Source organism: Emys orbicularis, chromosome 2 (assembly GCF_028017835.1).
Source record: "Emys orbicularis isolate rEmyOrb1 chromosome 2, rEmyOrb1.hap1, whole genome shotgun sequence".
NCBI lineage: Eukaryota > Metazoa > Chordata > Testudines > Emydidae > Emys > Emys orbicularis.
Window position 1 is genome coordinate 234,993,224 of NC_088684.1, and position 15,883 is coordinate 235,009,106.

The 15,883-nt window shown below is 45.6% G+C and overlaps 1 protein-coding gene across 1 annotated transcript in view; it reads right to left on the reverse strand.

Moving 5' to 3' along the window:
- Window positions 1-2,545: 2,545 nt before the first annotated feature.
- STK31 (serine/threonine kinase 31) overlaps window positions 2,546-15,883 on the reverse strand; it is a 117,991-nt gene continuing 104,653 nt past the window's right edge. Inside the window, exons 22-23 of the mRNA XM_065400074.1 lie at window positions 15,128-15,196; window positions 2,546-2,773 (exon numbers count right to left, since the gene is read on the reverse strand). Coding sequence (XP_065256146.1) covers window positions 2,546-2,773; window positions 15,128-15,196 — 297 coding nt within the window. The remainder of the gene's footprint in view (window positions 2,774-15,127; window positions 15,197-15,883) is intronic.

Below are 15,883 nucleotides of genomic sequence, written 5' to 3' on the forward strand. Positions count from 1 at the left end.
AGGTTGAGATTTCTGAAAGAAAAGATTACCAGCATGTTGTTTGTAGCTACCGCTCTTCCAGGATTGGTGTATGTGTTTAAATAGAACAAGTCACATTTAGAATATACTCAGACTCCACATCAGTGGTTTCTCCTTCACTGGGATGCAGACCCAACAACAGCTTCCACAATAAGTAGTGGTATTCTCACAAGTACCACTCCTCATGGTGCCAGAATGAGATGTTATACACAGTAGATTGATAACACCATCCTTCCTCTACTCTCTTAGGTGCTTTATTCATCAGTGAACTAGTTAATGACATTTAAATTATCATTAGGCATTGGTGCTAACTTTCATTAAAACAAACAGGAACAGAGTCCCTTTTTTCAGAGCTATTGTTTCAGGCTCTCTACAAACTCCAGCATCACTACATTGGTTACACTTGGTTCATATTTTAAAGGTTTTCTTCACAACCACAAGGGCTAGAAATTTTTTTATTCAAGGTGCAAGCTTTAGATTGTAAGTTCTTTGAGGAACAGACCATCGTGTGGTTCATGTTTGTACAGCACCTCGCACAACGGGGTCCTTCTTCATGATTGGGGCTCCTAGGTGAACCACAGTATAAGCAATAATAAGATTACAGTTTAGATTCTAGGGCACAAGAAAGCATGTTGGGGGGAGTTGTGTATACTATACCTCCCCAACCTGAACCTTCAATGCAGTATCTAAAGTAAAACCCAAATATTAGGTTAGCTCTCTAGATGATGCTTACTACTGCATTTATTTAAAACTGATTTCAAGCTTTATTGAACAATATGAAAGTACTGTTTTTAAAATGTTGTATATTTTGTTGTTTTTACTCTAATGATAAAACACATTTTAATATACTATGCATCTGTGACTTTTTTGTAATCAAAATTAATTTGTCAACCTTAAACAACAATTTTAAAACCAAAACCACTTTACAAAGATTTTGCTATCACTGATTTTTATTATAGATACAAATATCTGAAAATCAGTGTCCTCTAATCAGAAAAATAAGACAACATTTTAATAAAATATTCTATAACAAAACGAAGTCTGAAAAACAAATCAAATATCAATTAAAGCTGAAATACCACCTCCGGCAAAACATTCTTTAACGTTACAGAAGCAATTCCAAGACTGCATCTTAAGTCCAATATTGACTGTATCACCATATGAAACTTCCGAGTCTTTCCCCAAAACAAGAAACACAACACTGTACATTCTTCAAATGGTAATGGCCTATTACAGAAATTCTGTTAAAAGTTCCCCTACACACACTAGTCTCCGGCCAAAACGCTGTCCAAGAGCAATATCACCAGTCAAGAGCAACACCCTGTGGCCAGATATATTCTTACAGGAATTATGTCTCTGGTCCTTTTTCTTTTCCATTGCTACTCCCTCCTTCCCATTTTGGTCTCCAAATATGCTACTGAATGAAAGAGTGACTCAGCAGTGGCTTCAATAAACATGCAGGTCAGGAGTGACTTCTTGCACCCCAGTAGTTATAAATAGACTTGTTCCAAATTTTGCATAATCCTTGGAGTTTTTATTCTTTTGTTCATTCAAACAACCCTCCCCTCCCCCCATGGTGAAAATCTGCAGTCTTCAAAATATATTTAGACAAACATTCAGAAATCTTATTTATGTTTGTCAGGGATCAAAACCTGAAAGATACTAAATGATTTCCTATAACCCCACCACCACCACCACCACCCCCACCCCACACACTTTTATAAACAGACAAGCAGGGTTTTCTTGCGATAACAAGGCATGGTATTTTATTTGGCCAGACAGGGGGCATGGTGGCACACGGCAAAGAGGAAACAGACACAGTATCCTTGGCCTTTTGCCAACTCAGTCAGAAGGGCTCAAACATACCTTGCTTGGACTCTGGGGAGGGAAAATAGGCTTGTTAGCTCTCTCCACTTAGTACATTCTGCTGACCAGTTCTCAAGGCACCACAGGTGGTTTTTGTCTTGGAGGCAGCTGCTGTTGGAATATCTGCCTGGCTATCTGACAAAACACATCACTGGCCACTCAGTAAGAGCAGCAGTCATCTATTTTACCAGGAACATCTTGGAAGGGAACAGAGCAAGAGCTGGGGAAAGAGGGAGAGGACAGCGGGCATGAAAAGGAGTCATGATTCCACACATCTGATCTCCTGGTATCTGGCTAACAGCTCTCCCACCAGTAAATAACATCTCCTTGAAAGGTCCTCAGAATGGTCAAAATGAAAAAGCAAAGCATTGACAAACTTAAGAGCATTTCTCCTTGCTACTGCCTCAATTAGCATCATCATGCTCTTAACTTCAAACAGTTCTTCAAACAGTTATTCAGAATCATACTTTTTTAAAAGAAATCCCAACGAAGGGACCACACCTGTAATTACACAAAAATGGTTATGCTTACCAAACCCTTTTATATTTTGAATATTTGAGCGTAGGACAACTACTTTCAGATCCCTTGTACGTTTTTCTTTTTTTTTAGAACTCAAACAAAATAAAAATAACTGAAGCAAATGGCTGGTGAGTCCTCTGGCCTACTGAGAAGGGTCTATCTCCTCATCGTCATCTGTCTTGTTGACAGAACTGATGATGTCCTCGCCTTTTTCCTCTGTCTTTTCACATTCAAGCTCTTCACCAGGTTCATTCTGTGGTGGAGCTGGGATCACATCAGGCAACAAGAAACACTCATCATTCAGCACTTGCTCAGCTGTCATTCTGTTACTGCAGATCAGATTCAAGAGTAGAGATTTAACCTTATCATCCTAAGAGAAAACAAAAGGGAAGAGGGAGGGGAAAGCGAGTGAAAAGAGTTTTACTTAGCAGGAGAAACACGCAGGCCTCCAACTCCATAAATGTCCATTAACAAGTCAAATATTTCCTCAATGCTTCTTCCAAGTATTGGAGCCCAGAAATATTACACATGCAAAAAAGAAGTGATGACCTAATATAATTCCAATACTGAGCACATTGAACAGAGGCGGTACTTGTTAACAACTTGACAAAAACAAGCACTGTTAATCTTTAAACGCTCGTGGATCTCACACTCAGGCAATTTCTTCAGTAACACGTCATGGTCCACAGTGCCAGTTCCCACAGCCATTATAAATGGATGACCAACTGTTTTTATTTGCCATCATCAGGGAAATCCTTAACATCAGTAGGACAATTAAAAGGTCAATTAAAACTGTCTTGTGCCCTCCACTACATTCATTTTAGTTACTGTAATTTTTGTAAGGCTCAAGATTTACTTTTCAACTTGTTAGTCCCAACTCTGACAGATAAAGAAAAAATGGAAAGTAAACCAACAGCGGCTAAATTCATCATCAGCCCTTCATTTATACCTTAGAATATTTGGACTCTACAGTCCAAAAGCTTAACACATTAAAAGTGCTGGAAAATAAAAAAAAAACAATACGTTGCTGAGGAATAGAAGAGAGTTCTCGGTTTGAGCAAGAGCTCTAAAAAACACAGATCCTTGTTAATTGATTTTGAGAACTAGATTCTGAAAATGCTCAGACACACTGTAAAAGAGAACCACTTCTATAAAGGGTAGTGTTTGACATTCTCCCCAAGTTAGCACCATCTTTAGCTAGCTTTAATAAAGGAGAGAATACTGAAACACTTGTGTCTCTCATTTCCCCCCACCTAGTACAGAGGACTTCTTTTTCTGTTGGATCTGCTTCACAGTTGCTGTGACAGATAGGAGCGCATGCCAGTGGTCAGACAAGGGGACTAAACCAAGGATCCTGGATTCAATTCCCATCTCTTCCACTGACTAGCAGGGTGAGATGGGAGAATTAACCTCTCTGTCTTACTTGTCAAATGGGCATAACAGTTGCTGACCTGAAAGGTTAAATAATGTTTACAAAGTGAGGTTAAATAATGTTTACAAAGTACTTGAAATCCTTGCATGAAAGTCTCTACAGAAGAGAAAAGTGTAAGTGCATTTATACATTTATTTGTTTTTCAATATGCTGCATGACTATGAAACTGTTTTTGTAAAATGAAAAATGAAAAAAAATAATATTAAAGGGTGATTTGACGATTAACTATTTAATAGCTTGGCGAATTATGTTTGGATATTTGAAATTCACAACACTAAGTGCCAATGAAGGAACACATGATCATTTTGAATTGGAAATGAAGGTTACTTACCTGTAACCAGAGTTCTTCGAGATGGCTCTGCATATTCACACTCATGGGTATTTGCCACCTTGTGGTGTCTTGCAGTAGAACCCTTTTCTAGCAGCTAGCAGTGTTTCTCAACCTAGGGACCAGCTTGCTGCCTTCCTAAGCTGTGTCAGAGAAATCTCAGGGACCAGCAAGGAGGCTGCCATGGACCAGTCGTTGAGAAACACTGAGCTAGAGCACTCTCGAACCCCGCCCCTCCCAACACACTGAGGGTGAGGCTCTGAAGGAGGCGGATTAATATGAAAATCAGATACCACCTTCCATAAGAACTGAGGATCAAGTCTAAGGACTACTTTACCCTCAGGAAAAGTAGTAAAACATGGATCACACCTGACATAATGGCTGTAACAAAGGCCATTTTGATATATAAATGATAAAATGAACACTTAGCCAATGGTTCAAACGGAGATTTTACCAATGTGATCAAAACCAAACTGAGGTTCCAAGAAAGGACAGGGTCTCTCTCTAACAAGAGGATACACATTTGATAAACCTTTCATAAACTTTTTAACTGAAGCATGAACAAACAATGATCTATCATCAACTAAAGCATGATATGGGGACATGGCTGCCAATGGACCTTTAAGGATGAGTTAGACAACCCTTGATTTTCTCCGTACAGTAAATATTCCAGGACACAAGGAATGGAAGCCAATATAGAATAATCAGCTACATCCATGTCTGAAACCTGGACCACTTTAGGCAGTAACAGTTTCCAGTGGATCATTTTCCAGCATTAACTAGTATGTTCTGTACACATGGGGAACACAACTGCTCAAGAGCAGACAGAGTCAAAGTCCAATTGCCCACACGATCAAGCGAAGGGACTGTGGGTCTCAGTGAAAAACCCTGCCCACTCCTGGGACAAGAGGTCTGGAGACAGAGGGAGGCATATGAAGACTCCAATGGACAGCTGAAGATGATCAGTCAACCACCACTGACATGGCCAAGCCAGGGCTAGGAGTATTATCTTTGCTTTCTCCTGACATATCTTCCTTATCAGCTAACCCTACACCTCGTCCCCCTTTACAGCCTTGCTCTCAGTGCATCGGGACGCTGACACTGCTAGAAGAGGGTTCTACAACAAGGTGGCACACTACCCATAAGTGAGAATATGTAAGGCCAGCTGAAGAAGAATATAGTGACACTCCTGGCAGCAAGGGAACTAAACATTAATCCCAGACAGATATTGCTTTAGGACACTCTTCAGACGCATTAAGCATTTTGTTTACAGTTTTAATATTTTTTCTAACTTGCTTGCCTATACTTTATTAAAAGTTTTTAGTGCTTATAAAACTGGAAGCTGAACTATATAAAATGGTTACTCACCTTTGTAACTGTTGTTCTTCTTCAAGATGTGTTGCTCAGATCCATTCCACTTTAGGTGTGCGCGTGCCATGTGCACGGCCGTCGGAGAATTTTTACCCTAGCAACACCCGGTGGGTTGGCTGTGGAGCCCCCTGGAGTGGCGCCTTCATGGCACTCAATATATACCCCAGCCGACCCAGCGCCTCCTCAGTTCATTCTTACCGCCCATGACGGTCGTTGGAACAGTGGAGTTCTGCTTCGCTGGTCTCCACTCTCCCTAGCACTTACAGTTTCGAGTTTATAATAGTTCATAGTTGATAGTTTATAGTAGTTCATAGTTAGTTAGTATTAGTGGGTTGGGGGGGTTTCCCCTCCTTCCCGATTTTCTATTGGGCTCATGCCCAAAGCTCCGGGATTCAAGCCCTGAGGTTCCTGCTCAAAGCCCATGCAAACGGGCGACCCCCACGACTTTTGCCTGTAGTGTCTGGGGGAGTCTCATCAAGCAGACGAGTGCAGGACCTGCAAGGGTTTTCGTCCCCGGACCAAGAAGGAGCGGGACTTTCATCTCAAACAGCTCCTTATGGAGGCGGCTCTTAGCCCTCAACCTCCTGCGGCGTGCCAAGATCCGGCACCGAGTGCCTCGGTGCGCAGCGCCCCAGCACCGCGGTTGGACTCTGACCGAGACCAGCAGCACCGACGCTCCCTGGCACCACAGCCGGCATCATTGACCTGGCACCGCTCCCACTCTCCTGGCCAGAAGTGGCACCGGAAGCCAGAAAAGGCTGGCCCACAGAGGCAAGCCTCCTTGGAACCGCCGCTGGAGGCAGGTCCCGCAGGGGAGCGCCTAGGGGCACAGTCTACGACCTTAGCACCATTGTCTCCAGCCCCGGGAGGAGAGCCGTTGAGTCCAGTGCCCCGAACTCCCCGGTACGCAGCGTGGTTGAGATCCAGTTGCCGTCCACTCCAGATACCATGACGGCATCGGCATCCCCTCAACCTCGTGCGGCACCTGCACGTGCGGCTCTGTCCCAAGGCAAGCTGGCCCTGATCTACCCGTCGGCACCGTCGGTCGAGCTACGGCACCGATCTCATTCTCGGCACCGCTCCCGCTCCCGACGCCACTCGCTGTCCCGGCATCGCTCTCCTTCGCAGCGGCGGTTGTACTCGCGGCACCGGTCCTGGTCGCGGCGCCGCTCTGCCCACCAGGCACCCTCAAGAAGCAGATTCCGGACCCGACGCCGCTCATCGTCTAGACCCAGGTCCAGATCCAGGCACCGTTCCAGGTCCCGGAACCACTCCCCAGCGTCACAGCACCGTTCACCATTGCCCCATCGGCGTGACCCAGTGCAGATCCACTCAGCACCTCCGTGGCCTTCCCATTCCGTTTCCCATTCTTTGGGATCGGAGGCAGAGTCGCGCTTCTCAGACCACCACTGTGTGGACCATAGCCACGTGCAGGAGCAGGGTCCCGCTCAAGGGCCCACCCAATGGCTGTTCTGGACACTCTGGGTGTACCAACAAGCCCAGGGTGCTCCGTCTGGGGCTTCTCGCTCAGCCCCATCCAAGCCATGAGTGCCAGAGGCTACCGCCACTCGGCCCACCCCGGGAGGCATGGAGACCGTGGTGGCTCCTCTTTCCACTACACAGCCTCCTCCAACACCGGTTCCTGCTTCGGGCCCTGAGGTCACTGGCACAGGACAGCTGGGCCCAGTTCAGCAAGAGGCCCTAGATAACCCTCTCCCCCCTGTGGCCTCCTCCTCCTCACCTGACGAGGTGGTGGCAGGCACTGCAGTCTCGGGTCCCCCTCCCATAGACCTCTGTGCCCACCAGGACCTCCTGCGCAGGGTGGCCCTCAATATGAACTTGCAAGTGGAGGAGGTGGTAGAGATGGAGGACCCAGTCATGGATATTCTGTCAGTGGAAGGATATCGGTTGAAGTCAAGTATAGTCAAATAAGTATCTATATAGTATCCCATCTCTAGCTTCTGCTTCCTTCTTATGGCCAGCTAAGAACATTCATCAATTACAATTTTTTTTATGGTAAGATAAGAAGTGATTTCACTCCTTTGGGTGAGACTGTGATGGTAAGGAAAGTATGAATCCTTCATGAGTCTGTGGATGGGCATATGAGACTATTCTGAATAAACTGATTATAGATAAGCCCTTAAAACCAAAATGGATTTTCCAGAGAACTGGGGCAAGGATTAACAACCAGAGGACTGAGAGAGTCTCCCAGAGTCAACCGACATACGAGAAATTTGTTTAAAAACGGATACTAACCTTCCATAACTGTTGTTCTTCAAGATGTGCTGCTCATGTCTAGTCCAATGTAGGTATGTGCGCGTCATCTCCACTGCTACTAGAAAGTTTTTCCCTCAGTGGTATCCGTCGAGTTGGCAATGGTGCCGCCTGGAGTCGCGCCCTCATAGCACCAGTATATAGAGTCCTGCTGCCCTCTCAGTTCTTTCTTGCCGGCCAACTCTGACAGAGGAGTAGGAGGGTGGGTTTTTTCCTTCTTCGAGTGCTTCTCGTGTCCATTCCTGTCAGGGTTCCCTCCCCACTCTGAACTTTAGGGTACAGACATGGGGACCCGTATGAAGACCCCCAAAGCTTATTTCTACCAGCTTAGGTTAAAAACTCCCCAAGGCACAAATCCTTCCTTGTACCTTGGATTAGGTAATGCTGCCACCACCAAGTGATTTAAACAAACATTTAGGGAAGGCCACTTGGAGCCCTACCTTCCCCAAATATCCCCCCAAGCCCCTACACCCCTTTTCCTGGGCAGGCTTGAGAATAATATCCTCGCCAATTGGTACAGGTGAACACAGACCCAAACCCTTGGATCTTAAAACAATGAAAAATCAATCAGGTTCTTAAAAGTAGAATTTTAATTAAAGAAAAGGTAAAAGAATTACCTCTGTAAAATCGGGATGTTAAGTACTTTACAAAATAACAAAAGACTCAAGAACACAGAGGATCTCCCCTCTAGGCAAAACCTTAAAGTTACAAAACCAGGTATAAACCTCCCTCTTAGACAAAGGAAATCACAAGCCAAAATAAAAGTAAGCTAACGCATTCCTTCGCTAGTACTTACTAATACTAATGGAGTTGGATTGCTTGCTTTCTTGATCTGACTCTGGCAAGCACACAGGACAGACAAAGGAAAGACAAAACAAAGCCTTTCCCCCCCCCCCAGATTTGAAAGTATTTTGGTCCCCTTATTGGTCCTTTTGGTCAGGTGCCAGCTAGGTTACCTGAGCTTCTTAACCCTTTACAGGTAAAAGGATTTTGTGCCTCTGGCCAGGAGGGATTTTATAGTACTATATACAGGAAGGTTGTTACCCTTCCCTTTATATTTATGACCATTACAATGTAGGTGACTCCCAAGCAGATGTAAAAGGAAGATTCGGAGTTCAACAACAAGCAGACTGTAGCACTGCTCTGTCGAATCCAGCATCGTCTCTGGCTTGCTGAGTGATGGCATAGTAAGCTGCAAAGGTGCAGACCAAAGACCATATTGTTACTCTACAGGTATCTTGGATGGGAACCTGTGCCACGAATGCAGCTGAAGACGCTTGGGACTTTGTGGAATGTGCCGTCAGGACCAGAGTAGGGACTTTCAGCAGGTCGTAGCACACGCAGATACAAGAAGTGATCCACAATTAAATTCTCTGGGTTGAGACTGGGAGGCCTTTCATCCCGTCTGCCTCCGCCATGAAAAATTGAGTAGTTTCCTAAATGATTTAGTCCTTTCTATGTAAAAGGCAAGTGCCACCTGACATCCAATGAATGGAGCCTCTGTTCCTGGCTGTTGGCATGCGGCTTTCGGTAGAAGACCGGGGAAAAAATGTCCTGATTGTTGTGGAATTGCAACACCACCTTTGGGAGAAGGGCTGGGTGAGGGCGCATTTGAACCTTACCCTTGATGGCTACCAGAGCACGTTGCCAAGGGCTCCAATGGGGATCATTGAGTCTTAACATCAGGTTAAGGTCCCAGGGCAGGATCAGCTGTCTCACCTGTGGGTACAACCTATCCAGCCCCTTGAGAAAGGAACTACCAGAGCGAGTTTGCAAAGATGGACCTGCTGTTCACCCATGGGTGAAAAGGCAAGATCGCTGCCAGGTGGACTCTATTGAAGATACCGATAGCCCTTGCTGCTTCAGGTGTAGCAAGTAGTCCAGAATACACAGTACTGATGATCGCATGGGCGAGACCTCTTTCTGAACTGACCAGACTGAGAACCTTTTCCACTTTACCAGGTATGTGACCCAAGGGGATGGTTTTCTGCTCCCTAGAAAAACTTCTTGAACTGGACCTGAGCATGCTACCTCCAAGGGGTTCAGCCATGGAGCTTCCAGGCCATGAGATGGAGGAACTCGAGGTTCGGATGATGTAAACATCCGTGATCCTGGGAGATGAGATCTGGAAAGAGATAGGCTGACTGGTGCTTCCACTGAAAGGTCCAGAAGGGTGGTAAACCAGTGCTGGTGAGGCTAGGCCGGGGCAATCAGGATCAGATTTGTGCCTTCCTCTCAGACCTTCAGTAGGCCCTTGTATATGAGAGGAAAGGGGAGGAATACATAGTAGAGATGGTCTCTCCAAGGGAGGAGAAACGCATCCATGAGAGGGCCCAAGCTGTGAAGCAGGTGAAGAGAGTGCTAAGCCACTGCCCTGGGGGCTGCTGTGGAGCCTGCAAGCTCGGAGTATGAACAGGGTGGAGATCGCTCTTCCCCTCCCCGCCTTAGCTGAGGGGCAGAGAGGATTCATGGTTCCAGCACTGTGTGGGGCTTTAGCACGTGCAGGGCTAGGCTCCTCCTGGCCAGTGCCCCAGGCCAGAGAGTCTTGGGCTTTCCTGGGGCACCGACCCAGCCAGAGGCAGTGGGGGGAGGAAGGAGCCTGCTGGCCAGGCTGCTGGTGAGCTGAGCGCTCTGACCGGAGGCTAGTTCTCCACACAGTGCTGGGAGCGAGACAGGTGAAGGGGCAAAGCAGGGAGAGGACAGCGAAAGAGGGAGCATATAAAGGGCCGATCGGTGGGCAGCAGAGGTGACACAGAACTGGCTGCCAGCTGGTGCCTGCCCGCACTCACCAGCCACCGCAGCTCACAGTGCACAGCAGCCAGTGCTGGCCAGAAACGGGACAGGGGCCAGGGCCCTGCTCGCCGAGAGCTGCACGCAGCAAGGGCTGCGCTGACGGACCGGCAGGAGGAACGGCCAGCCCTGCACACTGCATCTTCGCCCCGTCACCAGCCTTGCACACCCACCCCATCGTCAGCCACTGGACCCTCCACTTGCCACTGGTGGGTGGGCGGCTGGCAAGCAGGGATCCAGCCGGCAGCAAGACCCACCAGAACTGATGGAGGGTAGACAGAAAAATACAGGACAATTTGCCCGTTTTAATGAAAAAAATTGGGACACCCACAGGAGGGCTTAAATATGGGACTGTCCCTTTAAAAATGGGGTGTCTGGTCACCCAAAGCCTGCTTAGACCCCAACAATAGTCTGGCAGGGTCAGGCCCATGGGCCAACAAGGACTGAGAAGGAGGCCTCCTCTTATAGCTCCTACCCCGCCTCTTATGGAAATCCTGCCTCAATTGGGGCTGGTAGAAATAGGGCAATGGTTGGGGCTTAAAGTGTTTCCTCGATGGGGCCAGGGTGTGTAGTTCTAGAGACTTCAGTGTGGCCCTTGAATCCTTCCAAGTTATGAAGTTTAGAGAGTCAGCCTGTTTTGAAAAAAGAGAGACGTGTCTTGAAGATTGATGCCGGGCTCGGTACCGGGCCGTGGTTCCTGTACCAAGGGGAATGGCAGAGGGGCTGCACACTCTGACACAACAGAATATGATCTCCTCATCTGTGACCCCTGGACTGGTTGGAACACCCAGGGATTCCAGAAAGGTCACTGCACAGGCATCTGCCCCTGTGCTGGCCAGGCCACTAGCGGGAACCTTTGGCTCACGTTGGACCGGTGTCAGCTCACATGGAAAGTGTAAGATTCCACCTCAGAGTCCGACTGTGAGGAGTTGCTTCTTGGCAACCAGAATGCAATGGTATCAACTGGTGGTGGGAGGGAGGCGATCAGTGCTGTGTTATTACCAGTTTCCCCTTCGACAGCACCTGGGGCCTCGGCACCGTGGAGGTTCTCACCTCCGGTGCCCTATCACACTTGGTGGGGGAAAGCGATACTGGGAGAGATAATAGCTCCCTTGCTGCCTCGAACGCCTCTGGCATGGATGGAAGTGCCGGGGCTGTACTCTGATGGCTCTTCCTCGGTGGGGAGTCCAACAGTACCGGACTTGATGGGTCTCTTCCCTGGGCTGGAGTCAACGGTACTGAACTGGCAGCTGTTGAGTGCAAGTGGCCCGGCACAAGTTGCACTCTGCTGACTTCCCTGAGACTGGCGGACCTCAGAGTTGGGGAGCGCCCCTTTGTTCGTTTTCCTTTGCTTTTTCTTCCGCACCGGTGACTGGGAGTGGTGCCGGGCGTCCCCTTGAGGCATAAGCCTTTTCTGTGCTGGAGAACCCTGGTGGTGCCACAAGTCCCGGAACATGGATGAAGAGTTCTTCCTCGGTGCCGATAAGGCCAAGCTGTGCTACCTGTCTCTCAGAGAAACCAGTGCACTTGTCACCGAGGTAGAGGTGCTTAGTGCCAAGACGGCTTGGCTCAGCTCTGAGGGGTGGAGAACTGCCTCCATAATGAGGAATTTAAGTCTCTGGTCTTTGTCCTTTAAGATACGGGATTTGAACCCTTTACAAATCCTACAGCGCTCCCGTCGGTGGGCCTCTCCCAAGCACTTAGGGCAGCTAGAATGGGGATCACTAATGGGCATGGGCTTATGGTAAGATGCACATGGCTTAAACCCCAGGGACCGAGGCATGTCCCGGTACCGGGGTAACCATATTTACCAGGGTTCTAATCTAATAACTACCCTAAGTAACACTAAATTGTAAATTCTAGCTACTATAATTAACTATATACAGGGAGGGGAAAAAGGCAAAATCCACTGAGGAGAGTACTTGCGTGAATGCAAGGACAAGCAGAAGTTCCAGAGACCATCATGGGCGGTAAGAAGAAACTCGGGGGCAGAGGCTCGACAGGACGCTATATACCAGCACTATGAGAGTGCAACTCCAAGGGGCACCAGAGCCGACCCAATGGATACCACTGAGGGGAAAACTTTCCAGCAGCGGTGCACACGGTGAGAGAGGTGCACACCTTCATTGGAATGGACATGAGCAAGCACTCCAAGTTTTCTTACTGAAATTCTTGGAATCCAAGAGCAGCATGGATGGCTTTCCCCCTGGATTCAGACGCTTCATGTACAAAACATGGAAAGGATGAATCTCAAATTACCAATGATAATATACTGATTGGAACCATATTGCCTGGTGCATTCTAATTTATTCACTGATGAAAGGAAATCTTGCTCGCTAACAGCTAAAAAACTACAAAAGGAAATTATACATTACTATTCCCAACAAGGATTCTTCATTGTTTTTGGGTAGAAAAAGCATTTCTTCACAACTCCAAATGTATTTAAACTATTGGATCAGAGAAAACAAAGTTTGGCAAGCTGGAATCACCCATTTGAGTTTGGATGCAAGTAATTCAGAGTACTTTTGATAAAATTAGTATTTTAGTACAGCGGAAGTCATATGACAGCTACTGTTGACCCAGATGATGATGTTCATCTCCTGAGGATTTTGTTATTTCTGTTTTCCTGAAAAATTAAGGTTTTTCTGTATGCCTTAAGTAGCAAGGGGGAAGTTAATTTTTTTCAGTATTTAAGAATTAAACAATGTTACCTGTTTGAGAGGGGCTGGGATGATTCTCCACTGCCTTGCACTCTGGATAGTCATTTATATCTGTGCAAAGTGACTGCAGCATGATACAGAATCAGAATTCTCCACTCATACCTGTGACAGAGTTTTGCACACATGCAAGTGATTATGCAAGGTGCATGATAGTGGATAATCATGCCTGCTATGTGTTGAACTGCAGACAGATTTCTTTATCCTGCTATGTTAGCCTTCCTGACATTGGGTGTTAGGTGTTTCAGCAAACTCCCATCTGAGGCTATGGCTACACTGGCGCTTTACAGCGCTGCAACTTTCTCGCTCAGGGGTGTGAAAAAACACCTCCCTGAGCAGAGCAAGTTACAGCGCTGTAAAGCGCCAGTGTGAACAGTGCTGCAGCGCTGGGAACCGCACTCCCAGCGCTGTAAGCTAATCCCCTCGGGGAGGTAGAGCCCCTCTCCCAGCGCTGGCGCCGCAACCACACTCGCACTTCAAAGCGCTCCCGCGGCAGCTCTTTGGAGTTTTGAATGTAGCCATGCCCTCAAAGAGACTGTCTCCTCTAACATAACAATGTGCTGAAATATACACTGGGCAAATGGTCTGGGTAAACTTTGGGTTTTGTTTTGCTTTTTAACTCCTAGGGCAGTCAGAACTGATATTTTCATGTGAAATATTCAGTTTTGTTTTTGTCTTAAATATTGTTTTCACAACAGCCTAATCTTTAACTTTTAATAAATCTGCACAGCTTTCACACATGATATGCTAAACTTGTTAGTTTAAGGGATGGCTTCTCAGACAAAGTGAAGTTTTTATTATTATTACACGGTTAATGTTTCACATTTGTAATAAACGCTGTATTGCTAGATGATTGACACTTTTGTACATGTAATCATTGTATAAATACAGAGTGAATTTTTTTTTTTTTTTTTTTTTTTTACTTTTACTAAAGATGTGACAATGGCAAACAGGCTATTGTGAATTAGGCACAGGACTTTGCTGGGAGGTTGTTGAAGACTTCGGTAAAAACAAGTATATGGGGAAACAAATGCATAGGAAAGAGCGGAAACAGAGGGACAGAAGGAAGGAGATCAATAAAGCCTTAAATGGAACAGGGCCAGGCTATTTCATAGAACACCTCTTCAATTCTGGTTTGAAGTTTTTCAAATAGATAGTAACGGTTTGTTAAAATTGACATTACCAATAAAATAGTTGATTTCCTGTTTATGGCTAATATTAATGAAATATTAATTTAATATTAATATAAATTAGTGTGTGTTTGATAGTGACACCTAAATTACATGGTGAAGGGCACAGAATACATTTTTGTAATAGCAATGAACATTTGTAAAAGATTAGGCAGTTTCCATTAGAATTACGTGGTAATCTTTCAGCATTAACATGAGAACATAATTCTTAAAGCAGTCAGGAAGCACTAAGGCCAAAATTTTCAAATGTAGGTGTTCAGCACCTCTGAAAAAATCAGATCCTTATTTAGGTGCATAATTTAAGGCATCCACATTTGAAAGTTTTGCCCTAAACTTGTAAAATTGTATGCATGTAAACTAGCTTTATTAGATAAACACATTAGAGGCAAGTGGTTTATTTCTTGTGGAGAACAGGGTCAAATATTAAGAGAACTTCATCCTCTTCCACCTTTTCAATAATGATTCCATTTGTGTATGCTATTGAGAATTCTTACAGCCCAACTGTCAATTAAACATTTTATAAACATGGTATTTTAATCAAACATTTAATAAAACCAACTAAACAGCAATGGCCTATATTCTGTGTCTCTCACTTAGCTGCCAGATAAGGAAGTTCACATACCATATTAAGTTCATCCACTTCAGGGGTTCCATTTTCCTTAATTTTAAATTCTTGATCTCCAACAAACAGCTGCAAGTTAAAAATACAATCCCTGCATAACTTCAAATATGACTGTGTATGGTTCAGAGAAAAAAAATTAGAGTCTCATCTCTAAAGCATGCTAATATCTCACCTCTAGTTTTACAGAGGGGTAAAAACTGGTCAAGGAGATCTCTTTTTCCAAATGAAATGGGAATACTAGCTTTAGAATAAAAGTCTCCAAAAATCTTTAGTACAGACTCACAGTACTGGAAAACCCAAAAGGGGGCTTCCAGGCCACCTACATTATCCATACAGGTATAACCACCACTAGAAATTTTACTTTTAGTATCAAAAGTAGACAAAGCTATCAGAGGCTCCAAGGGAAGTGAGCAGAGCCTTTTAAAAATGAGATTCAAACTCCAGAGTCATGGATCTGGTTGTAGATGTACTACTAGAAGAAGCCCTACTAGTATATTGTAAGATGATTAGCCCTGTCTGCCACCCCTCAGTCACACCGTATCCTACCCATAAGAGCAATAAGGTTCTTGTTGTGACTGCCTTGCAAAAAATTCCTAACTATGACTAAAGGAAGCTTGTAGGAGAAACATCTTCAGACCAAGATGGAAACATATATATACCAGGCCTATGAGCCTTTATTGTATGGAACAGTGCTTGAGCCCACAACTCTAAAACCTCATGGACCAAACTGAGAATGGCAATGTCTCAGTTCTCAGT